This window comes from Emydura macquarii, unplaced genomic scaffold, assembly GCF_026122565.2.
Source record: "Emydura macquarii macquarii isolate MOO-44397 ecotype Brisbane River unplaced genomic scaffold, CSIRO-AGI_Emac_v2 contig_746, whole genome shotgun sequence".
Classification (NCBI taxonomy): Eukaryota; Metazoa; Chordata; order Testudines; family Chelidae; genus Emydura; species Emydura macquarii.
This window is the reverse complement of record NW_027130883.1, coordinates 312,947-335,474: the sequence shown is the minus strand read 5'-3', so window position 1 is coordinate 335,474 and position 22,528 is coordinate 312,947. Positions and strand designations below refer to the sequence as shown.

Sequence of the window (22,528 nt, the reverse complement as noted above, 5' to 3'; positions counted from 1 at the left end):
GAGGCCCGGGGGGGTGGGGAGGGGGCTCATCCTGGCTCACCTAATTCAGCCCCATCCCCGGGCCCCGGGCCCTGGCTGGGGGGGGCGGCTGCTGTGACTGTCCCCGTGTGTGTAGTTGTTGAAGATCCTGCCCCCCCGATTCTGTACTAAATGGTGTAAACCAAACCCCCTTAACTAATAAAGAGAAAAAACCCAAACTGCTCCTGTCTCTCTCATTCATGGGGGGCTGCAGCACAAGCAAAGGATGAGCAGCTTCGGGCAGTAGCGGGGGACCCCTTTGCTGGCAGCTCCTGGGAGCCCCCAGCCTGACCCCCTTCTGTGGGGAGGAGGCTGGGCCTTGGCAGGGCCCCCCCCCCACAGGCCCAGCCGCTCCCCCAGGGAATGGGGGGCTGGGGGCTACGCAGAGCTGCCAGCAGTAAAGGAGGCGCCTGCTACTGCCCAGAGCCGCACCGCACAGCCAGCCGGGGGGGTGGGGATAAAGCTGCCCTCCCCCCCCACACACACACCCCCGAGGGCAGGTGGCCTGTGCTGCTGCGGGGGGGCGCCAAAGGCTTTCTGCAGGGACCCCTGAACCAAGCTGCAGGGACATTCCCCCTCCCCCCCAGCCCCCCAAGAACACATGGACCAAGGGGGGGGTTTCAGGGTGTTTAATGGAGACATTAAAAAGTGACCAGGTCGGGGGGCGGGGCATTTTACACAGCGAGCAGCTCACGGGGTGCTCCCCCCCAGCTCAGCTGCCCCCAGCCCGTGAGATGGTGTCAGGAGCGGGGCTGCCGGGGTCCTGGAGGGTCACCAGGCTGGGTGGGGGGTGCAGGGGGGTCTCCCCACATTTGAGAGAGTGGGGGAGGGGCTGGCTGGCTCACTCCTTCTGGCGGCTCTGCAGACGGAGGGTCACAGGAGCCTGCCCCACGGCAGCGTGGGGGGGCGGGGTCACAGGGTGGTGTAGTGGTACATGGCCAGGAGCATCACCGGGCACTGCGGGGAGAGGAAAGGGTTAGAGCCCCTCCGCTCAGCCCCACCGATCCCTCCCCCCCACCCCAGTATCCTGCCTGCCAACCCCTCCCCCCACATCCCCCCAGCCCGGCATCCTGCCTGCCGACCCACACTGCCCAGTGCTGCACCCACAGGTTTGATCCTTGGCCCCAGCCCCCTTCTGGAGCCTCCACTGGGACCCCCGGGTCTGAGCCTCCACCCGCCCCCAGGGATGGAGAAACTGAAGAGGATTAAAAACCTGGGAGCCTGGTAACCCCCCCCCCCCCCCAGCCCGAGGAGCCAGGACCCACCGTGAACATGAGGATGGCGAATCCGAACCAGGAGATGCCCCAGGTGTAGCTGTTGACGGCGTTCTCGATGTGCTCAAAGCAGCCCTAGAGAGACCGGCTGTGAGCCACGGGCAGCAGGGGGTTTAGGATGCCTTGGTTCCCCCCCGGCTCTGGGAGGGGAGTGGGGCCTAGTGGTTAGAGCCAGGGGGGCCCCGGGATGCCTGGGTTCTCCCCCCGACTCTGGGAGGGGAGTGGGGTCTAGTGGTTAGAGCGGGGGCCTGGGAGAAGCCAGAGTGCCGTAGCTGGGTGCCGGAGGGGGAGGGGCAGGGCTGCACGTCAGGAGTGAGGGGAACCGGCAGAGCTGGGGCAATGGGGGGCCGAGGAGCGAGCGCCCCTCACCTTGGTGTTGATGTAGTCCACGTGCCCCACGCGGCAGCCCTCCGGGCTGAGGATGACGAAGTTGGCGTCGCGCTTGCAGCAGAGGAAGGGCCAGGGCGCCAGCCCCTCGGGGTAGAAGGAGCGGAAGGTGGACGTGTGGTTCACCCAGTCCAGGGGCCCCGTCGCGCCGCAGCACTGTTGCTGGGGGGGGGGGGGGGGGGGATGATGCATGTCTGTTAGCCCGGCCCCCTCCCATGTCCTGGTCCCCCCTTCTCTGCCAGGCTGCTCCCCCCATGCTCCCCTCCCTAGGCAGGCTCCCACCCACAGCAGCTGGAACCCATATAGCTGAACATGGCCCCCCCAGATCCCCCCAAAATCCTGCCCTGCCACCCACCCCTTGACCCAGGATCAACCCTCCCATTGACTGCAAATGGGAGAAGAAAGGGTTAATCCAGCCCTCCTAGCCAGGTTTCCACCCCGGGGGGTGCATCAGCCACTCAGAGCCCCCCCCCCCCCCCGACCTCCTGGCTGCCCCCCCCCCGGGGAAACTGAGGGGGTGAATGAGCCCAGCCAGACAGCACCCCCTGCAGGCAGGAGGCTGCCCTGGGCACTCACAGGAGCCAAGTCGTTTCAGTGGGTGCCACAAAAATGGCAGCTTTGAGCCCCCCCCAACACACTCTGCAGGGAGGGGAGGAGACACCACGGAGATGGGGGCATCACAGCCGCAGAAGGGGGCTGCGGGGTTGGCTGGGGACCAGCTGCCTGTCTACAGGGGGGCCGGGGTCCCAGGGGCAGCGTGGGGGTGTCACGGAGCGGGGCAGACCCACCTCCATCATGATCCGGTCCCACATGCGGGTCAGCTCCCGGCCCTGGGCTGTGGGGGCCGCGTAGAACGACAGCATCTGCTTGGTGACCATCCGGTGATTGGAGACCACCTGGGGGGCAGGAGGGACACATGGGGGGTGGGGGCAGGGCCAGGCCTAGCCCCCCCACGGACCCATCCCCCAGCGAGTCACCGGACCCCACTTCCCCAACCCAGGCCTCCTAACACCGGCTCTCCCCTCTGCCCCCCACCCCCTCCCCTCCCCGGGCGGAGAAGAGAACCCAGGCATCCTGGCTCCCAGTCGTCCCCCGCCCGCCGAACGCCCAGGGCAGGGCAGGGAGGGACCCGGCGGCCGGGCGCTGCACTCACGAAGTCACGGTGGGTGTAGGACGTGATGCAGGAGGCGCATTCGAAGATGTAGACGATCAGCATCAGCACCAGGTACTGGGGGGGGGGGGAGGGGGAAGCCAGTGAGACCCTGCCATGGGGGAGGGGCCCTCATTGGAACATGGACCCCAGTCCCCTCAGCCCCTTGCCCTGGCTGCCTCTGCCATGGGGGGCAGAGTCTGCCCCATTACCACCCCCTCCCAACAGATCGTCCCCTCCCCCCAGGTCAGTGACACCAGGAGGCTGCCCCCCACATCAGGCACTTGCCCCATGGCACCACCCTCCCCCCAGCATGCCTCCCCCCCACGGCCCCGCCCAGGCACCAGCATGAGCTGCAGGCGGCTGCCCCGTGCCAGGGCCACGATGCCGAAGACGCCGAGGCAGAAGAAGGCGAAGCCGCAGAAGATGGCGATCCAGGCTCCCGCGTAGACGTCGTCTTTGCCTGACACGCCCAGGATGGGGTACACCTTGTACTGGTCGGCCGTCACCCACACCGTCTCCGCGTACAGGGCGATGCCGCACATCTGGGGGGCAGGGGAGGGGGAAGGGTGAGCCCCCAGGACCCCAAACCCCTCTTCACACAGCTCCACCACCCAGCACTCAGGCCGCACATCTTTGGGGCAGGGGGTTAGGGGAGGTTTGAGCGGTCAATGGGACCCCCAAGTCTGGCCCAGCCCCACCCCAACTCCCCCCAGCACAGCACTGGTTATATGTGGGGGTCCTCTAGAAATTCACCCCCCCAGACCCTCCAAATAGTCCTGCCCCCCTTCCCAGAGCAGCCGACACCCCCAACCTTCAGAGAATGGGGGTTAGAGCTGCCACAGCTGAGCAGAGCTCCCCCAATTACAGCCCCCCAAACCCATCCCCCAGCCCAGCAGCCCCCTCACCAGGATGATGATGTTCCCCAGAATCAGCACCCCCACAACGAGGAGGTTTCCTTTTTCCGCCATGTTCTGTGTCTGGGGGGCTCTGCCAGCTCAGACCCTGCAGGGGACAAGGGGGGTTAGAGACTGAAAGAGCCCAGCCCCCCAACCCTGCCGGGGGCAGTTCTGGGTTGGCAGGCTAATTTATGTAAACAGAAGCCCCCCCCCCCCCAAACTGATCCTGGAGTTCTGCCCCCTGCAAGAACCAGGGCTAGCCCACACCGAGTCCAGAACCAGCCGCCCCGAACACAGCCAGGCCTGGCAGGACGGGCGGGACAGATGCATCAAGGGCAGACTGGGTCAGCCCGCACATGGCCCAGCCCTGGCCGGGGGGGGGGGGGGGGTCACAGCCTCCCACACAGTCAGAGAGATCTGGATCTCATCTGGATCCTCCCTACCCCACCCCATGGAGAAGGGGGGGGGGTCCCAGGCCCACAACCACCCCACCCCCCAGGGACTCACCCAGCCAGATTCCTCCCACCCAGGGGAGCTTGGCAGGTTTTTCCAGATGCCCCAGATTCCCCCCCCAGCATTTTACAGATTCCCTCCTCAGGCCCACCCAGCCCCACCCTACTCTAACCACCAGCCCCACCCTACTCTAACCACCAGCCCCCACTCCCCTCCCAGAGCTAGGGATGGAACCCAGGAGTCCTGGCTCCCAGCCCCGCTGCTCTAACCACCAGACCCCACCAGCCTCCCAGAGCCAGGGAGGGAAGGGAACCCAGGAGTCCTGGCTCTCAGCCAAGAATTTCCATTGCAGACACAGACCCTCAGAAATGAGAGATCTGCACCCTCCCCATTCCCTCCAGCACCTGTTTCACACCCCATAGCCCCACACACACAATACAACCCCTGCTCTTCATCACCCCACCTAGCACCTCCAACCCTGCGCACCTGATCCCCACACACCTGCTTTCCTCATCCCCCCCCCCCCTCCACAACCTGACCCCACTCACCTACTGCCCTACTCCTCCTGCAGCACCTGTCCAGCACCTAGCCCCGCCCGCCCCCTTTATACCCAGCTGGCTGGGCGGAGCCAGCGAGGGAAGGCCTGGGCTGAGCAGCTGCCAGGGGGCAGGAGCTCCGGGACTCCCACCCCACCCTACTCCAGCCAGGCTCCGCTCCCAGCCCTGAAGCCCCCACAGTGTTAATGGGTCCCTCCTGCAGCTGGGGAGGGGAGCTGTGTTTGGGAGCGGGGCTGGTGGGTGGGGGGCATTGCTTTAGGGAGCCTCCCACACCCCACACCGGGTTCTCATGCCCCATTCTGTACCCAGCATCTCGGGGAATGGCCTGGTACCCTATTGTGCCCCCAGCACCCCCTGAGCCAGCCAGTCCCTGCCATGGGGCCAGATCAGAGCTGGTACCCCCCAGGGGGGAAAGGCCCATGCCTCATCCTTTCACCCTGACACAGAACACACCACAGTTCAGGTACAGGCCTGTTTGCAGCTGGCTGGGGGGCTCTCGGATAACCTGGGGTGCTGTGTGAATGGGGATGCATCCAACTTGTAAACTCATCACACATCAGAGCAGAGGGCAGTGACCCTAGGAGGCCCGTGGCAGGATAAGTGCCAAGATTCATGGCTGCTGAACTCAGGATGCCTGGGTTCCAGCCCCAGCTCTGGGAGGGGAGTGGGGTCTAGTGGTTAGAGCCGGGGGGCTGGGCGTTGGGACTTAGAGCTCAGAGCACATCCCATCCGAAAGGCGGCATGTGCAGGTGGCTCCGAGTCCATCCTGGAGGGCGACCGCTGCTAGGAGAGCCATAGGCCATGGCTGCCCTTTCGAGCGGGGGCAGGGCCTTGTCAGTGACGGGGCTGTGATGACCCCCCTGGCCTTAGGCTGAGCCCCGGACTCCGGGCTCCCAGCACAGAGCACCTTCCCCTAGGACCCGGCACACACCCCATCGCTTGAGCAGCACAGCGCCCCCTAGTGCCAGCACGTGGTGAGCGACCCTGCCCCGCCCCCCGGTGCCTCCCGCAGAGCCAGCAACCTGCAGCACAGCGCCCCCTAGTGCCAGCACGTGGTGAGCGACCCTGCCCCGCCCCCCCGCTGCCTCCCGCAGACCCGGCAACCTGCAGCACGGTGCCCCCTGCACAGCCCCCCAGCTCTAACAGCCACGTGGCAGCACCTCTCCTCGCCCCCCCCCCCCGCCCGTGCACGCAGCAGACAGAGTCCAGGCCGGGTGGTGGGTTTCAGGAAGTGACAATATTTTATTAGGCGGGGGGGGGGCCGGGCCCCCGCCTCCGCTCCCGGTTGTTAACATTTTGCATCTCGAAGTCACAGCCGTGTGAGCGCGAGGAGAGAGCGACGCAGAGCGCGAGCGGGCCCCAGAAAACCCCGGGGGGCTCTGCCGTCAGGGCACGGGACCCAAGAGACGCCCGCAGCGCGTGGGACATACACAGACCTGCGGGGGGGCGGGGGGATGTGTGTTGGGGGGTGGAATCAATGCCGCCCTCCTGTTACCCCTCCCTTCTCTAATCACAGACATGCAAAATGGGGTCACGCCAACGGGGGGGGGGCGGTAAATTGGGAGGTGCAATGATCAAGGGGACCCTTCCCTGGGGTGTCACTGGTGAAGTGTGGTAAATCCCGATGGTTGTTGGTTCGCCCCCCACCTAGAGTGCAGATGTGGGGTGCCAACGTGACTGCACTCCCCCCACCCCAATGATGTAGATGGTGCAGCTCCAGCTGATGACACCCCCCCCTGCTGTAGGAGGTAAAATGGTAGATCCCCAATCCCCCCACCAACACTCGGCAGGGGGTAAGATGGTATATCCCCAGTGCAACCCCCCCCTGCTGCGGGGGGTAAGGTGGTATATCCCAAAGGCACTCTTCTGGGTGGGGTGGAGTGGGGTGTTGTCCCTGCAGATGGTAAAATGGCAGATCTGGATTGTATCAATCTGTGCCCCTCCCCCACTACAGGGGGCACCATGTTATAGCCCCAATACCCAGCCCCCACCGTGCGCATGCGGCAGGTGGTACAGCCGGTCAGACTCCCCCTTCCAGCGGACCCCCTCCTCGGCTAGTCCCACAACAGAAACCAGATGACCAGAGCAAATGAACAAAGGAAAATTACCCACCATCCCTGGGAAAATTAACGACCCATTACCGATCAGCTAACCGGCGTTCATGGAGTTTTATGCAGGGAAAATAAATTACCCTAGTTTTTTATTTAGTTAAACCTCCCCTCCGTCATATTCCCCCCTTGCAGGGAGTAAGATGGTATATCCCAAATATACCCACCCACCTTCAGGGAGAATGATGGTATAGCCCCGATACTCCCCCCCTGCAAGGGGTACAATGGCATGTCCCAGTTCCGCCTCCCCCCACCTGCCGGGGATACAATGGTGTATCCCATTTCAGCCTTTCTAGTGACTGGGGAGTTGGGGGGGGGGATCAGGGTCACGTGTGTGCGGGACACACGTGTTAATTCAGACTTGCAGCTGGGGAGGGGGGTCGAGGATTTGGAGAGCCCAGAGTGGCCCTGCCTGGTCCCGACTCCCCCCTGTGGTGCCCTCCAGTGATGGCATGTGGGTTTATCCGAACCTTAGCCCCTCCCCCCATGTGACCCCCTTGTACCCCCACCTGGCTCCTATCCCCCTGCCCCCACCAACGCGGCACCCCCCCAGGCAGCTCATATCCCAGCAACTGAATGGACTGACCCCCTGAACCCCCCCCCCCCCAGGCTGTTAAAGTGCAGCTGAATAGAGAAGTGGGGGATTTGGGGAGGAGCACACGTGTGTGTGTGTCCGTCCCTGCTGCCCCCTGCTGGAGTGTGTGTGTCCATTCAACCCCCCGGGTCCAGCCTTGAAATCATGCAGTACAACTAGCGAGGGGCGGGGGCATGTGTGCACCTAATAGCCAAGTGGCGAGCTAACGGGGTGTGGATTGGCACGCAAACGTTGCTGCGTGTAGGCTGGGGTGTTGGGTGTAGGTGATGGTGCCATGTCTGTGTTGTGTGGATGTGGGTGCGTGACAGTGCATGTTGGCAGGTTGCTGTGTGCAGTTACAGTGTTACGTGCCTGCGGGGGTGCATGTTGGTGGGTTTCTGTGTGTAGTTATGGTGTGCGTGCACAGGGGTGCATGTTCCTGGGTTGTGCATGCGAGAGGTTGAACATGGGCAGGTTGCAGGGTGTAGTTACGGTGTTGTGTGCGCGAGAGTGCATGTTGGAGGGTCGCTGTGTGTAGTTACGGTGTTGTGTGCGCAAGAGTGCGTGTTGGAGAGTCGCTGTGTGTAGTTACGGTGTTGTGTGTGCGAGAGTGCGTGTTGGAGGGTCGCTGTGTGTAGTTACGGTGTTGTGTGTGCGAGAGTGCGTGTTGGAGGGTCGCTGTGTGTAGTTACGGTGTTGTGTGCACGAGAGTGCGTGTTGGAGAGTCGCTGTGTGTAGTTACGGTGTTGTGTGTGCGAGAGTGCGTGTTGGAGGGTCGCTGTGTGTAGTTACAGTGGTGGATGTGCATGAGGCTGACTTGACGGTCGCTGTGTGGAGTTACAACGTTGTGCACACAAGAGGGCACGTGTTGGAGGGTTGCTGGGTGTAGTTATTGTGTTGTGCACGCACGCACGCACGCACGCACGGAACACCTAGAAAACTCACCTCCCTGGACCCCCCACAGCCCAGTTGCTGTGATCCAACCCTCCTGCCCCCGCTACTGCCCCCCCAGAACCCCGCTCCTTGCAGGGATGTGATTCCATGGGGGCCGGGGTGGGCTATTTAGCAACCAGGGTAGGGGAGAAAAAGGGGCTGAGGAGAGCATGAGAGGCAGGGTTGTGGGGCGCTGGGGAGCCTTGGAGGGGAGTGGTGGATGCACTGGGGGGCTGGGGAGCATTGTGGGAGGCAGTGGATGAAGAGGGGAGGGGCAGCGGGACTGGAGGACGTGGGGGGAAAGCGGGTTTAACCCCCTCCCGTGGTGTTGGGGGGAGGGGTAGCTGTGTGTGAATGCTTCACGTCGCGCCCCCCCCCCCCACTGCCCCCCTTTCTCTCCCCCAACGGTGCGGCCGCCTCTCAGTTCATCTCCTCAAAGAATTTGTAGGTGGGATTCTCGTAGCCGTGGTTCTGCATCTTGCTGAGCTGCCGCTCCTCGGGGCTCCCCAGGGGGTCCACCTGCCCCAGGGATGGACAGACACAGGGGTTAGGGGGCGCCCGGGCTGAAGGTGCTGCCCCCCCGCCCCCACCCAGGAAAAGATTCAGGGTTGCTGCTCCCAAACCCCTCCAATAGGGGGCAGTACGGTGGGGCTGGGGGCCAGGACGCCTGGGTTCTCTAGCTAGCTCTGGGAGGGGAGTCAGGGCCAGGGGGTCAGAGCAGGGCGGGGGGCTGGGGGCCAGGACGCCGGGGTTCCATCTCTGGCTCTGCCTGGCTGTGCCACCCCACCTGTCCCCCTTGGCAGCAGTCCCAGTGGGGGGCTGGGGGGGTTGTTACCTCCACGATGCCGTGGCTGATGGTCCCGTAGGGCTTCCGGCGAACCATCAGGAGACTGATGATGATCACCATGGCGACCGCCACCGCCACCACCAGCAGGCCGATGAGGGCGCCCTTGTTAATGGTTACCAGGGTGTCCGGCTCCTGGGCGGGAGAGAGAGAGTCGTCGGCCCCCTCCCCCGGCTCGGTTGCCCCAGTGGGGGAGGCTGGGGGGGAAGGAGGCTTACACGGAGGGGGTGGGTCCCACAGCCCCAGGGGGGAGGAGCCCCAGTGTAGGGTTAGGGCTAGTCTCACTCCCCATCGGGGAGGCAGCGCTGCAGGGGGATAGATGTGGGGTGCACATGGCAGGGCCATGGGGGGAAATGGCGCTGCAGAGGACACAGATGTGGGGTGCACACGGCAGGGCCATGGGGGGAGGCAGCGCTGCAGGGGACACAGATGTGGGGTGCACAGATGTGGGGCGCACACGGCAGGGCCATGGGGGGAAATGGCGCTGCAGGGGACACAGATGTGGGGTGCAAACACAGGGCCATGGGGGGAGGCCGGCCTGCTGCAGGGGGACACCATGGGGGGAGGTGCAGCTGCTCACCAGCTCATCGCGCTGGATCTCCGGGGATTTGTAGGCCACTCCCTTGACATCCCCTGTGGAGACATTCACCTGGGGGGGGAGAGACACAGACATTAAAGCTGGAATGGGGGGCACCTGCCTGCCCCCCCATGGCAATGGGATGCAAAGCATTGTGGGTAAATGATGCTTAGCTGCATTCCCCTCCCCCTGCCATTATACTGCCTTGGAGAAGTTCATGTCTCCCATGATGCATTGTGCCCTCGATCCATTCAGGGGGAGTCTGTCACATCAAGATGTTCCCATCATGCACTGCACCCACCGCCCCAGCCGAGAGGGGTGATGCCAGGCGGCTCCCAGCCTGCCCGGTGCCCCCACTCCATCCCGGGGGAAGGTCTCGTCCGCCCCAGAGCTCCCACCCCCCGAGTCGGGCCCCCCGTCCCGAACCTCAGCCCTGCTCACCCTCTGCTGGTCCTGGTCGGGCAGGGTCTCCTCACGGGCGGGGTAGTCATACTCCGCCGCCGGCCCCGAGGCTGTGGGAAAGGAAATAGTCCCGTGGGCGGGGGCGGGGGAAGGCGGCCCGGTGTGTAAGGGGCAGCGGGGCACCCCCAGGCACTCACCCTTCTTCTCGGCTGGCTGGGAGTCTGCCCGAGGAGGGGTCCCGCAGGAGCGGCGGAAGGAGGCAGCGCAGGGGGGCGGAGGAGCCATAGGAAGAGAGACAGAGCAGAGACAACCGAAGTGTTGGGGGGGCCCCATAGAGAACAAGACACCCTGTCCCCCCCACGGCCCAGCACATTGGAGGGTGGGGGAATCTCCCATTCAAATCTCTCTCCCTGCCCCACAGCACTTCCCCCACCAGCTGTAGCCCCCTCCCCACCCTTGTCCCACTACTTTGGGTCCTGGCCCCGCCCTCAAAGGTTCTGGCCCCGCCCCTTTCACCTGTCCAGTCCCAGCCCTGTAGGTTCTCGTCCTGCCTCGCCCCCCGCCTCCCGCAGGTTCTGGACCCACCCCCACATCTTCTGTCACCACCCCTATTAGATCCACCCCCACAGGCTCTGGTCTCAGCCCCAGTGAAATCCACCCCTCCGCAGGTTCTGGCCCCGCCCCCAGGTTGTAGCCCCGCCCCCAGGTTGTGGCCCCGCCCCCTCACCTTCCCCCTGGAAGAAGTCCACGGGCCCCAAGGGGTCAGGGTGGTCCTCGGGGCCCAGGTCTTCGTTGCTGTCCAGCGGCAGAAACTCCTCCGTGGTGCGCGTCTCGGAGATGGACGTGGTGAGCAAGCCGCTGGCCCCTGCCCGCTCTGCCTGCAGCAGCTCCTCTGGGGAGAGCGGGGGGGGACATGGGTCACAGGAGAGTCCTGGCTCCCAGCGCCCCCCCCCCCCAATCCCTTGACCCCACTCCGCTCCCACCTTGGCTTTGTGGGTATTGGGGGCGTATATCTGGATCTCCTCTTACAGCCCCTCCGAGAGCAGGGCGGGGCAGGGCAGGGTAGAGGCTCGGGGTATTGCAGGTGTGGGGGGGTACGTACAGATCTCACCTCACAGCCCATCTGAGAGCCGGGGGGGCCATACTGGGGGCACGGGGTGGCACACACGCATGCATCTGGTCCCATAGAGCTGAGCGGGGGGCGGGGGGTGTCTCGGGGAGAGATGGGAGGAGCGTATGGGATGGGAGGAGATGGGGGGTGGAGCTGTCGGGGGCAGGGGGATACATACGGGTCCCACGGACCCTCCAAAAGCCAGGGGTGGGTGAAGGGAGGAGGGGGTGTCGGGAGGGCCATCGGGGGAGGGGCTATTGGGGTATGCATGTATCTGGTCCTGCAGCCTCACAGAAAGCCGGGGGGACCTGCTGGGGGGAAGGGGCCGTCGGGGGGGCTGTCTGGGTACCTACGTAGTATCTGGCCCTGGAGCCCTGTGGAGAGCCGGGAGGTTTTCAGGGGGAGGCACTGTCAGGGGGGAGGGGCCATCGGGGTCCATCGGTATCTGGTCCTGGAGCCCAGCGAAGAGCTGGGGGGTTGCCAGAGGGGAGGGGCTGTCGAGGAGGGGGGGCCATTGGCGGGTCATCGGGATACGTCTGTATCCAGTCCTGCAGCCCCGTGAGGAGTCGGGGCGGGTTGTCGGGGGGCATTGGAAGGAGAGGCTATCGTGGAGCGGGGGGCCATTGGGGTACATAGGTATCCGGTCCCAGAGCCCTGTGGAGAGTTGGGGGGCTGTCGGGGAGGAGGAGCCATCGGGGGGAGGGGCTATCATGGGGGGGACTGTGGGGGTACATACATATCTGGTCCCACAGCCCCGGGGAAAGCTGGGGGGGGGTTATCAGGGGGAGGGGCTGTCACGGGGGGTGCATGTTGGGGTATATACTGATGGTATCGGGTCCCAGAGCCCTGTAAGAGCCGGGGCAGGTTGTCTGCGGGAGGGGGGGCAGGAAGGAGGGGCTGTCACGGCGGGGGACTAGCAGGTGGGGTACGTATGTATCTGGTCCCACAGCCCCGCAGAGAGCCGGGGCAAGTTATCGGGGGGAGGAGGGGGTTAGGGGGGAGGGCCTATCGCGGCGGGGGGCCAGCGGGGGGGGGGTACGTACGTAACCAGGGCAGGTTGTCGGGGGGAGGAGGGCAGGAGGAAGGGGCTGTCGCGGTGGGGGGCCAGCGGGGAGGTCTGGTCCCGCAGCCTGTGGAGAGCCGGGGCAGGTAGTCGGGAGGATGGGGGGGGGAAGAAGGGAGGGGCTGTCGTGGCGGGGGGCCAGTGGGGGGGGGGTACATACATAGCTGGGGCAGGTTATTGGGGGGAGGGGGGCAGGAGGAACGGGCTGTCACAGCGGGGGGCCAGCGGGGGGGTACATACGTATCTGGTCCCGCAGCCCCGCGGAGAGCCGGGGGTTCTTGTAGAGCAGCGCCAGGCTCTGGTTCATGCGCTCCTCAATGACGTGCAGGTGGGTGTACACCTGGGGACAGACGGGGGGGAGAGGGGAACAGACATGGGGGAGGCTGTTAGGATGGCGCTCCCCTCCCCCGACAGCCGGGGAGGGGGGGAGGGGGCGCTGGGCGGGTCCCCACCTGGAACTTCATCTGCTCGGCCTTCTGGGGGTCGACGGCGCTGACGTGCTGGTAGTGCCGAAGCGTGTGCCGCTGGTCCTTCTGCTCCGCCCGCACGTACCGCCTCAGCGCCTGCAGCACCCGCTCCGGCTGGGGAAGGCGGAGTCAGAGCCGGCCAATCAGCACCCCTGCTCTAGAACCCATTCTAGACTGGCCCACCCCCACCAAGCCATGCAGCACTTGCTCCCGCTGGGCCAGCCAATCGCAGGAGAGAGGCGGAGTCAGACCCAGCCAATCGGCACCCTTACTCTAGAACCTGTTCTAGACCAGCCCATCCCGCCAACCCACCCCATGCTTGCCCCAGCTGAGGCAGCCAATCCCAGGGGACAGGAGGTGTCTGAGCCAGCCAATTGACACCTCCCGCTCTAGAACCCGTTCTAGGCTGACCCGCCCCCTTCAGGATCTGAGTACTCCCGGATCGGGGCCTGCCCGGCTCACCTGCGGGCTGTCGCTCTGCACGGCGCTCAGGTAGCTCTCCAGCGCCACACGCCGGTTGTCGTTGAGCAGGGCCACCACCCGGGCCAGGTGCGTCTCCACCAGCCGCTGCCGCTCACCCGCCACCTGCTCCTCCAGCGTCTGCAGGATGGACTGGAAATGCTGAGCGAGGAAGGGCTGGGGGTCAGCGGGGCGGGAGGGGCAAAGTACTCGGCTGGAGCAGGGGTGGGGCTGAGAACCCAGGGGGAAGAATCTGGGGTTTATTGGGGGTGGGGTCAGGAACCCTCAATGGGGGGGCCAGTGGGGCCATGGCCTGGAACCTGAATGGGTGGAGCCAGGGGCTCAGCGGGGGTGAGGCCAGTCAGTGGAGGCAGGACTAGGAACCCACAAGGGAGGGAACAGAGGCCCCAGTGGGGTCCGGGCAACTGAGTGGGGTCCCCCAACCCGTCTGGCAGACCTGGCCCCATCGTAGGGTGGCTGTGAGGCAGGGGCGGCCTTGGGGGTCAGGAGTGAGCGGCTGGAGAGGGGGGCGGGGTCAGGAGCTCTAAGGGGGGGCAGCCGCACCCCGCTCCCTCCTGAGATCAGGGGGCTCACCTCGTTCAGCGCCTGCCGGTCGGCCTTGGGCAGCTCCTTGGCCTGGTTGTCCGCCTCGGCCCACTCCTTCATCACCTGGGGGGGGACCCGGGATGAATGGGGTGGCCCCATGCCCAGCCCCTCCTAATCGTCAGCCTGCCCTGAGCTCCATGGTCCTGCTGGAGATGGGGCCCATTCCCCCTGTTTGCCCCCACATGCAGGGACACGCCATCCACACGCTCCCACATGCATGTGGGGAAGTGGGACTGTTCTTAATGAATACTGTGGGGGGCCGGGGTTCCCTCCCTGCTCCCCTCCCTCCCCCCCGCACCTCATTGATCTGTTTCATCCTGCGCTCCTCCAGGTCCATCTTGGCTCGCAGGAAGTTGGCGTGTTCGCTCCCGTCGCCCGGCATCTCAAAGTAGATGTCCACGCCGTCCGTGGGGCGCGGGCTGGGGGTGGCTGTGGGGAGAGCAGCTGTCAGCATGGCGCCCCCTAACGAGCCCCTCCCCCCCACCCCGCAGCACGCGCCCTTTGCTGCATCCCTCCTCCCCCCCCCCCCCCGCCCCACGGCACCCCCTGGCACGTGCAGTTTCTCTTGAGCCTGGGTGAGGTGGTTGGTCTCCCGCAGCTGCCTCTGAGCCTGGCATGACTGGGTGCTGAGCCACGCAGAACAAACGCCCCATTGTGATATGGGGTGGAGATGAAAACAGCAGCTGAGCTGCCCCCCCCCCCCGACCCCTCCCGCTGGTGCATCAGCTCCGTGCCAGGCTCTGCCAGCCCCCCAGCGCCTGGGAACTCCCCTCCCCGCCCGAAAGCGTCAGCAGAGCAGTGCACAACCTCAGGGGATGTGGCAAATCATCAGCTACCCCACCCGCAGCGCCCTGCCCTGGGGGATTCTGGGAAGCCCCCACCCCCTCCCCACAGCACCCCAGCCGAGGGGATTCCACACCCTCCCTGAGCAGCGCCCTGCCCAGGGTCGGGGCCTCACCTTTGCCCTCCTCCTCAGTGGTCCGTGTGGTTGTAGTGATGGTGGTCTGGGTGATGCTGTCGTCATAGTAACCGGGCTCCACAAAATAGTCGTCCCAGGTGGCGGGAAAGGGGTCTGTGTCGGCCACGCTGTCCCCAGGGCCTTCGTCGTCATCCTCCTCCTCTTCCTCTGCGTCCTCCTCCTCCTCCTCCCCATCTGCCTCCAGCGTCTCCTCTTCTGTGGGGGCCCGGCCTGTTGGGAGCCTCTCGCTACAGCGGGGTTGGTGGGCAAAAGTCAGGCATGGCCTGAGGGGCTGCGAGCTTCCCATACAGCAGTGCCCCAAGCTGCAGGGGAGGGGGGTGCTGCGAGCTTCCCCTACAGCAGTGCCCCAAGCAAAGAGGACAAGGTGCGAGCTCTCCCATAGCAGTACCCTATAGATCCCCTCACCTGCGCTTGGGCTCTTCCTTCAGGTGGGCCATGTTGTGGGGGGCCGCAGTGGGCTCCTCCAGCCGGACGGAGAGGGGGCGCGAGGGGCAGCACACATACTCCACACCCCGGAAGCGGTCGGCCCCACAGGGCAGCAGCATCCCGTAACTGTGCAGCTCCAGCCCCTCACTGCTGCAAGCCTGTGGGTGGGGGGGAACATCAGACACCCCTACAAAACCCAGCAATGGTATTTCCACAAGCACACACCCCCCCCCACCTACCTCTAGGGCAGTGGTATCTCCTGAGAACTCCCCCCTCCCAATGGCAGTTGTATCTCCTGACAACCCCCCAATAGTAATATTTCCCAAGAACTCCCTCTGCCCAATGGCAATGGTATGTCCTGCAAACAGCCCCCCCCCCCCACATGGCAATGGTATGTCCTGAGACTTACTCCCCCACCAACCCTTCCTGATGGCAACTGTATCTCCTAGACCACCTTTGCCAGATGGCAATGGTATCTCCCTAGATCTCTCCCTTAATAGCAGTGGTATCTCCCAAGAACTGCCCCCGCCGCACCCCCCAGCAATGCTCTATCTCCTGAAAACTCCCTGCTCCCAATGGCAATGGTATCACCTGAGACCACCTTTCCCAAATGGCAATGGTATCTCCCAAGAATTCCCTCCCAGACGGGAATAGTATCTCCCGAAAACCCCTTCCCCAGGTGGCAATGGTATCTCCTGAGAATTACCCCACCCTCCCCATACCAATGGTATCTCCATTTCCCGGATGACAATGGTATCTCCCAAGACCTCCCCCCACCCATAGCAGTGGTATCTCTTTAGACATTCCCCCTTAAAAAGCTCTCCTAGAAGGCAGTGGGATGCAGTGGTGCCTGCAGGGGATGCTCTCCCCCAGCAGGGGCGCAGTGGCAGCACGGGGGGTGATATGGGGGACCCCCAGCAGGGGGCGCAGTGGCAGCACAGGGGCTGATATGGGGGTCCCCCACCACCCGTGCTCACCTCCTTGGCCACGCCGTGCCAATAGACGTAGCTCTCGCACGAGTCCATCTTCTCCTGGTGCAGGAACTTGCAGGTGTCGGGCACGAGGAGCGCTTCACTGATGAACTCACCCACTGCAGGGGAGGGGGGACGGGACAACACAGGGTCAGCACAGCCCCTCCGCCCTGCTAGAACCCCCAGACCCCTCACCCTCCCTGAGCAGGGGATGGAACCCAGGAGTCCTGCGCCCGCCCCCTACTCACCCAGGCACCTGTAGGGCACCACGATATGCCGATGCCCCTTGCACCGGGGACGCCCTTTCTTGCACCAGTTGTCGATGGTGACCGGCTGGGTGCCCTCCACCGCGTTGGTGATCTGCAGCTCGGGGTACACCTGCAGGGCAGAGGGGGGCAGGCAGAGTTACCCTCAGGGGGTCAAGAGGGGTATAACCCCCTGGACTCCCCCCCACTGCAGATGGGGCAGACAGCAGGGACCGTGGGGGAGGGGGGATTATGGGGCAGCAGGGATTGAATACAGGTCTGCCCCCCTTTCTCCTCACCCCCTTGATTTGCTCCCCCCCCCCCCCCAGTATCTTTTAGCTCTTGGCAAAGTTGTCTGAGGAGCGCAGCACAAGGAGACTTCACCCCTTCCCTCTCCTGGCACTGGGCGGGAGGGGGAGACAGACCATGGAAAAGGAGCTGGAGGGAGGGGGCCAATGTGAGGCTGTGTGTGTGTGTGGGGGGGGGGGGGCTGGCTGTCAGGAAGTCCCACTGTGGGGTGGGAGGGTATCAGGGAGTGTGGGGGGGCAGAGGGTAGGTACCTCCAGGCAGTAGGTGAGGATCTGCTGGCAGGGCAGAGGGCAGGCAGGCAGGGGGTCTGTGAGGGGTCGGGGCACTGTGGGGCACTGGGCCATGGGTGCGGGGGGGCCATGGGCTGTGGGGGAGCTGTGGGGCAGGGGGCCGTGGGGCGGGTACCTCCTGGCAGTAGGCGAGGATCTCCTGGCGGCTGCGGAAGCAGCTGCGGGCGCCGGCGGCATCAGGGTCCCATCCACCCGTCTGCAGGTTTCGATGCATCGTCAACTTGCCGCAGAACACGGCCACCTGGGGCTCAGCCACGGGCGCCCCCGCCACGCCCAGCGCCTGCCATGGGGCAAGGCAAGGGGTCAGTGCCCGGCCTGTCCCACACCCAGTGCCTGCCATGGGGGGAGGGGTAGAGCCCAGCCTGCCCCCATCTCTCCCTGCCCAGCCCCAGGCTGTGATTCTGGCAGCATGACCCCAATTCCCAGGAGGGGGCGGGTCCTTGCTCCTGGAGACAGTGGGGGACCTCGGGATTCCCCCCAGCTTCTGCCAGGACCCAGCAGGGATGGTGACGAAGGGGAGAACAGGCAAGATCCACGCTGGTCCCCCAAACCTGCCTGCTCCTGCCAGGCACCCACTGAGCACCCAATCCCACTGCACCCCCGGCCCCACTTGCTGTCTGCACCCCAGGACATGCCATCCCAGAGAGCAGGAGATGCTGACTCCCTGCGGCTGGGGGGAGGGCCCAAAATCATCCCCCCCGGGCAGAGATGGAGCAATTCAGAGATGGGGGCAGGCAGACCATGGGGCCTTTCCGTTCTGGGGGGCATCGGCTCCAATCTGCCCCATTGCAGAGGGCTGGCTGGCTCGGGGGGGAGGGACATGGGGCCTTTCCCCTCTAGGTCAGCAGTTCGGGGGCTGTGGGTCAACGTTGGGGACACTGGCAGAGCTGGAGGTTCCCTGGGGGGGGTGGCTCAGTGACACATTTGCACCCCCACCTCCCATCCCCCCCCCACAGCATCCATCTCTCTCTCCCCAGCAACCACTGGGATGTTGTTGCCGCGGTAACTGCTCCCCATGGAGTTGCCCGATCTTCCTGGTCGCCATGGAGACCGTCTCCCAGAAGGAATTTTAAATAACCCTCCGCCCCATCATCCTCTCCCTCCCCCCACTGGGCCCCCCACTTAACCCCCTCCCCACCCCAGCCCCCTCCACCTCACACCCCATCACAGCTCCCTCACCTCCTCATCCCCCATCCTCCACTGTTACCCCCCTCAATGCTGAGAACATGGGATCCTTGCCCCCCATTTCCCCTGATACTCCCCCCAATCTGCCCCAGGGAGGAAGGTTCCTAGCAGGGCCTGAGGGTAGAAATTCCTCCCCCCCCCGGAGCCCTGGGGCCGAGGAGCCAGGTGCCGTCCCTGCCCCCCACCCCACCAGGCATGGTGCCAGCCCGGCCTTTAACAAACCGCCTTTCACAACCTCACCCGGCCCAACCAAAACAACAACAAAGGGCTCATTCTCGGCCCCCCCCGGGGCAGCCAGCGGGCTGCGGGTCCAGAGTGAGGGGCACCAGCAGAGCGGGGGGGGCAGGGCTGGGCTAGCGGGGGGCTGCAGCTCAGGACTATGGGGCACTGGCAGAGCAGGTGGGGCAGGGCTGGGTTAGCAAGGGGCTGTGGGTCGGGATTCCCCGCCCTGTGCCGTGGCACTGGGGGGGATTATCGGGGGGGGGGCTGCCCCCTGGCTCAGCCCGGATTACCCCAGCTCTCCCTGGCTAAGCCGCTCACTCCCGGCTTTTCAGCAGCTGCCACAATTTGCCTGGGCCGACTCCGGCCGGCCGGCTCCCCCCAGCCCAGTGCCCGTCAGGGGGGCAGGGGTTAGACAGCAGTGAGGGGGGGGATTCTGGCTGCAGAGGGCCCCCTCCCCATTGTCCTCCCCCCCCCCCCCGTTCCCCTCCAGGGCCTGGGGCCCCCAAAGCTGCACATTGGGGCGTGGGCAACCCACAAATCCACTCAACTGGTGCCAGATTAAACTAGCCAGAGCCCTGGGCTAATCCCCCCCACTTACAGAGATGAGATGGGGGGGCTACTGGCTACGTCAGTCCCAGCCTCGCCCAGCGGTGGGGGCTCGGGGGGGGAGAATCAGACTCTGCTGCAGCCACACCTAGGGGGCTGCTGCCCTCTACAGCCCCCCAGCCAGCAAGGGACCGTGGAGGGAGACTGCGGGGGTGGGGAGCAGATACTGCATGGGGCAGCCGATGGGGGGGGGGGGGGGCTTCAGCAGGAAGGGGACAACAGAAGGAACGGAGGCTGCCAGGCCCAAAAATTCCCCCCCATGCCTCCCACCCACCCACCCCACCCTTCCCCCTCCCCCACCACCCTCCATCCCCCACATCCTCCCCGCACCATCCTTGCTCCTGTCTCTCCCCACCCCATGAATTATCCATGCTCATCAGTACATTAAGGCACCAGCTGGCATGCCAGAGCCTGTGTCGTGAGGGCTAAAAGCAGGGGGGGGGGGGGGGACACGACTGGCAACCACACAGGATGGAGGGGCAGACAGAGGGATCTCTCCAAATCTAGGGGGGGGGGATCAGAGGTAGCAATGGGGGGCAGCACCCCCCCCCATAGGAGAACATCCCACCTGCCACCCACACAGCATCTGGAATGGAGTCTATGGGCACTCCACCCCACTCCCCTCCCAGAGCTGCGGATAGAACCCAGGAGTCCTGGCTCCCAGCTCCCCTGCTCTAACTCCTAGACCCAACTCCCCTCCCAGAGCTGCAGATAGAACCCAGGAGTCCTGGCTCCCAGCCCTCCTCACCTCTCTCCAGTTTGTCTTTCTGGTATCAGGGGGGCTCAGAGCCAGGACTCCTGGGTTCTCTCTCTGGCTCCTGGAGGGGCCCAGTGGGCCGGAGCAGGGAATGGGGACCCCCCATCCTGCACTAGTGAGGGCTCCCCACCCTCCCCCCTCCAGCAGCTGCGGCTTTGCCCCATGGCACTGTCTTACATGATGGGTACGGGGGGGCAACACTATGTTCCCTGGGCCCTGATTGCCTCTGTCCTGCCCGGCTTAAGCCAGAGCCAGTGGCTGGCACGGGCAGAGCTGGGGGACCAGGAGGGCGTGTGGGGGGGACAGATGCCCCCGATGGCCCCACAGCTCAGCAGGAAGAAGGCCCTCACACCCACCCAGTGGCAGCAGGACAAGCAGGGCCAGCGTGGCGCTGCCCCACACGCCGTGCCAGCTGGTGGCACCAGGAACATGAGCGTTCACCAGGCCGGCCTGGGGTCCAGCCAGGGATACTGCCGCAGATGGGGGGCTCCTGGGGGCACGAGCTGGAGGGGGGGCTCCCCTATGCAGGGCTGGGCCCCCAAGGGCCAGAGGGGGCCCCTCCCTACAGCTTCCCTCCCCCAGCCACCAGGCTGCCCCATTGATATGGGGTACAGGGGCCCCTGGGGAAAGTCTCAGGCAGGGCAAGAGGGCAGCTCTGGGCCGGGCCCATCCTACGCTATCGGTCTGCAGGGCCCAAGTGCAGGCGCTGAGGATGGAGATGTGGGAACGCCCAGGGGTGGGGGGGGGCCCCCATAAGGCTTGGAGCCGGAGGTCTGGAGCGTCGCCCACTGCTGCCCCCATCACATCTCAGAGCACTAGTGGGGCACCACAGGGCATGGGGCAGCAGGCCCCGGGAGGTGGGGGGGAGGGAGGCAGGACTCCTGGGTTCTCTCCTGATTCTGGGAGGGGAGTGGGGTCTGGTAGGCTAGAGCAGGGGGTCTGGAAGCCAGGACTCCTGGGTTCTCTCTCTTGCCCACAGGGTGACCTTGGTAAATCCCTCTGTACCTCAGTTTCCCCCCCCCCCACCTTCATAAAAATCGCATCTGGAGAGCCCCAGGTAAGAACCCCTCCCCCACACACACACACATCCCCCCCAAACCACACAGGGGGCAGGAGGGGCACAGCCCATGGCGTGGCCTTCCCCAGGTGAGGAAAGTGGGGTGATTAACACCCCTCTTCGCTGTCCCCCCACCTCCATCTGCCCCATCCCCCCACAACTCCGGGCCTCCCGGGGGTGCCCAGTAACAACGCCCCCCAGCTCCCCACATAGCTCACCCCACGCCCACCTCCAGCCCCCCGCCCCATCGGTCCTGCCCCCCCACCTAGACCCCCCCTCCCCTGGCTGGCGGCTCCGGCGCCCAGCACCAGCTGGATCCAGGTTGCCCAGAGCCCCGCGGGCAGAGCCATGGCCGCGGCCCCCGGCGAGTTCCCCCCCCCCGCGGGCCGGCCGCAAGCTCGCCTCGCCGGGCTCGGGCCGGGCTCGTCCGCGCTGGGTGTCCCCGCCCCGGGCTCGGTTCGGCTCGGCTCGGCTCGACGCGCTCCCCTAGGCTCGGCTCGGTTCGGTTCGGCTCAGCTCGGTTCGGCGCGGCGCTCTCCCCCGGCCTGGGCTCGGCTCGGCTCGGCTCGGCTCGGTTCGGTTCGGCTCGGCGCGGCGCTCTCCTCCGGGTTCTCTCCCCCAGGCTCGCCGCGAACGCACCAGCCCCGGCGCTGCGGCTCCCTCTCGGCCGGGTGGTGACAGGAGGAGCCAGGGCCGCCAGCTGCGCCCGCTGCAGCCCCCCCCCCCCCCCAAGGCTCCGCCCCCCTCTAGACTCCGCCTCCCGACACACAGACCGGGACAGTCAGACACACAGACAGACCGTCCTCGCCCCACCCTCCCCCGCTAGGAGCAGGGACAGACGCACGGACCCGCCTCCCCCACTCCCCGGCAGACAGGGACCGGGGCGGGGACAGCCCCACAGCCGGGGAGCAGGGGCAGACACGCAGAGCCCCCCCCCCCGCCGACAGGCTGCGCCCCCGGACCAGAGGACACAGCAGGACAGACAGGGGACAAGCCCCAGGCCGGGGAATGGTGCAGTGCAGGGCCTATAGGACAGACACACCTGCCCCGCCTGTGCAGGATAGACAGACAGACACTGCTGCCCTCCCCTCCCCTCCCGCGGGGGGGGAGGGGGTGCTGCCTGAGCCCCACCCGACCCAGGGCTGGGAACTAGGGACGCAGCTCCTAGCACCACAGCCCAAGTCCCACCTCGGCCCGGCAGCTGGGGGAGGCCCTGCAGCCCAGACAGACGGCAGGACATGTCCCTCCCCCCGGCCAGCAGGGCAGTCTGGCCACAAGCCCCAGACACTGCAACGGGGCCCGCCCAGCACGGCCCAGCCACCTTGTGGCAGGGAGTTCCACAGGCCAGCATGGCTCCATGCTGTGCCCAAGAACCCGAGCAAAGCCTGGCAGGTGACAGGCACCGCGGCCTTATGGACGGGGGTTACAGCCCCTCAGTCCCCCCCCCCGACACACTAGACCCCCCCCCACTCCCCTCCTAGTGCGAGGATAGAACCCAGGAGTCCTGACTCCAAGCCCCAGCAGAGAGGTCTCCCAAATGCAACCCAGCCCCACCTGGTCCTGATGTCCAGGGGCTGGCAGATCAGCCAGGCTCCCCCA

The 22,528-nt window shown here is 65.6% G+C and overlaps 2 protein-coding genes across 2 annotated transcripts; both read right to left on the bottom strand.

Moving 5' to 3' along the window:
• Positions 1–414: 414 nt before the first annotated feature.
• UPK1A (uroplakin 1A) lies at positions 415–4,754 on the bottom strand. Its single transcript, XM_067542887.1, has 8 exons — positions 4,730–4,754; positions 3,738–3,834; positions 3,174–3,374; positions 2,833–2,907; positions 2,468–2,575; positions 1,662–1,841; positions 1,284–1,367; positions 415–975 (listed from the first exon to the last, which is right to left on the bottom strand). The coding sequence occupies exons 2-8, from the start codon at positions 3,798–3,800 to the stop codon at positions 931–933; spliced, it is 756 nt and encodes a 251-aa protein (XP_067398988.1). The 5' UTR covers positions 3,801–3,834; positions 4,730–4,754; the 3' UTR covers positions 415–930.
• A 1,202-nt stretch (positions 4,755–5,956) lies between these two features.
• APLP1 (amyloid beta precursor like protein 1) lies at positions 5,957–21,651 on the bottom strand. The gene is made up of 17 exons (XM_067542885.1): positions 21,214–21,651; positions 17,218–17,385; positions 16,507–16,636; positions 16,265–16,377; positions 15,267–15,445; positions 14,841–15,088; positions 14,181–14,311; positions 13,871–13,945; positions 13,280–13,438; positions 12,803–12,931; positions 12,591–12,690; positions 10,904–11,068; positions 10,374–10,397; positions 10,216–10,286; positions 9,778–9,846; positions 9,189–9,332; positions 5,957–8,872 (listed from the first exon to the last, which is right to left on the bottom strand). The coding sequence occupies exons 1-17, from the start codon at positions 21,277–21,279 to the stop codon at positions 8,774–8,776; spliced, it is 2,070 nt and encodes a 689-aa protein (XP_067398986.1). The 5' UTR covers positions 21,280–21,651; the 3' UTR covers positions 5,957–8,773.
• Between the last annotated feature and the right edge of the window lie 877 nt (positions 21,652–22,528).

What these genes read in the sequence shown, in the direction of transcription:
- UPK1A (XM_067542887.1), bottom strand. Translation starts at nt 3,800, where the DNA reads ATGGCGGAAAAAGGAAACCTCCTCGTTGTGGGGGTGCTGATTCTGGGG. An exon ending in TGGGGAACATCATCATCCTG is followed by an intron (nt 3,375 to 3,737) that starts GTGAGGGGGCTG and finishes CCTGCCCCCCAG; the next exon opens with ATGTGCGGCATCGCCCTGTA. An exon ending in TCGCCATCCTCATGTTCACG is followed by an intron (nt 976 to 1,283) that starts GTGGGTCCTGGC and finishes CTCTCCCCGCAG; the next exon opens with TGCCCGGTGATGCTCCTGGC.
- APLP1 (XM_067542885.1), bottom strand. Translation starts at nt 21,279, where the DNA reads ATGGCTCTGCCCGCGGGGCTCTGGGCAACCTGGATCCAGCTGGTGCTG. An exon ending in CCGACCAGGACCAGCAGAGG is followed by an intron (nt 9,847 to 10,215) that starts GTGAGCAGGGCT and finishes CTCCCCCCCCAG; the next exon opens with GTGAATGTCTCCACAGGGGA. An exon ending in TCAGCCACGGCATCGTGGAG is followed by an intron (nt 8,873 to 9,188) that starts GTAACAACCCCC and finishes TCCCTGGGGCAG; the next exon opens with GTGGACCCCCTGGGGAGCCC.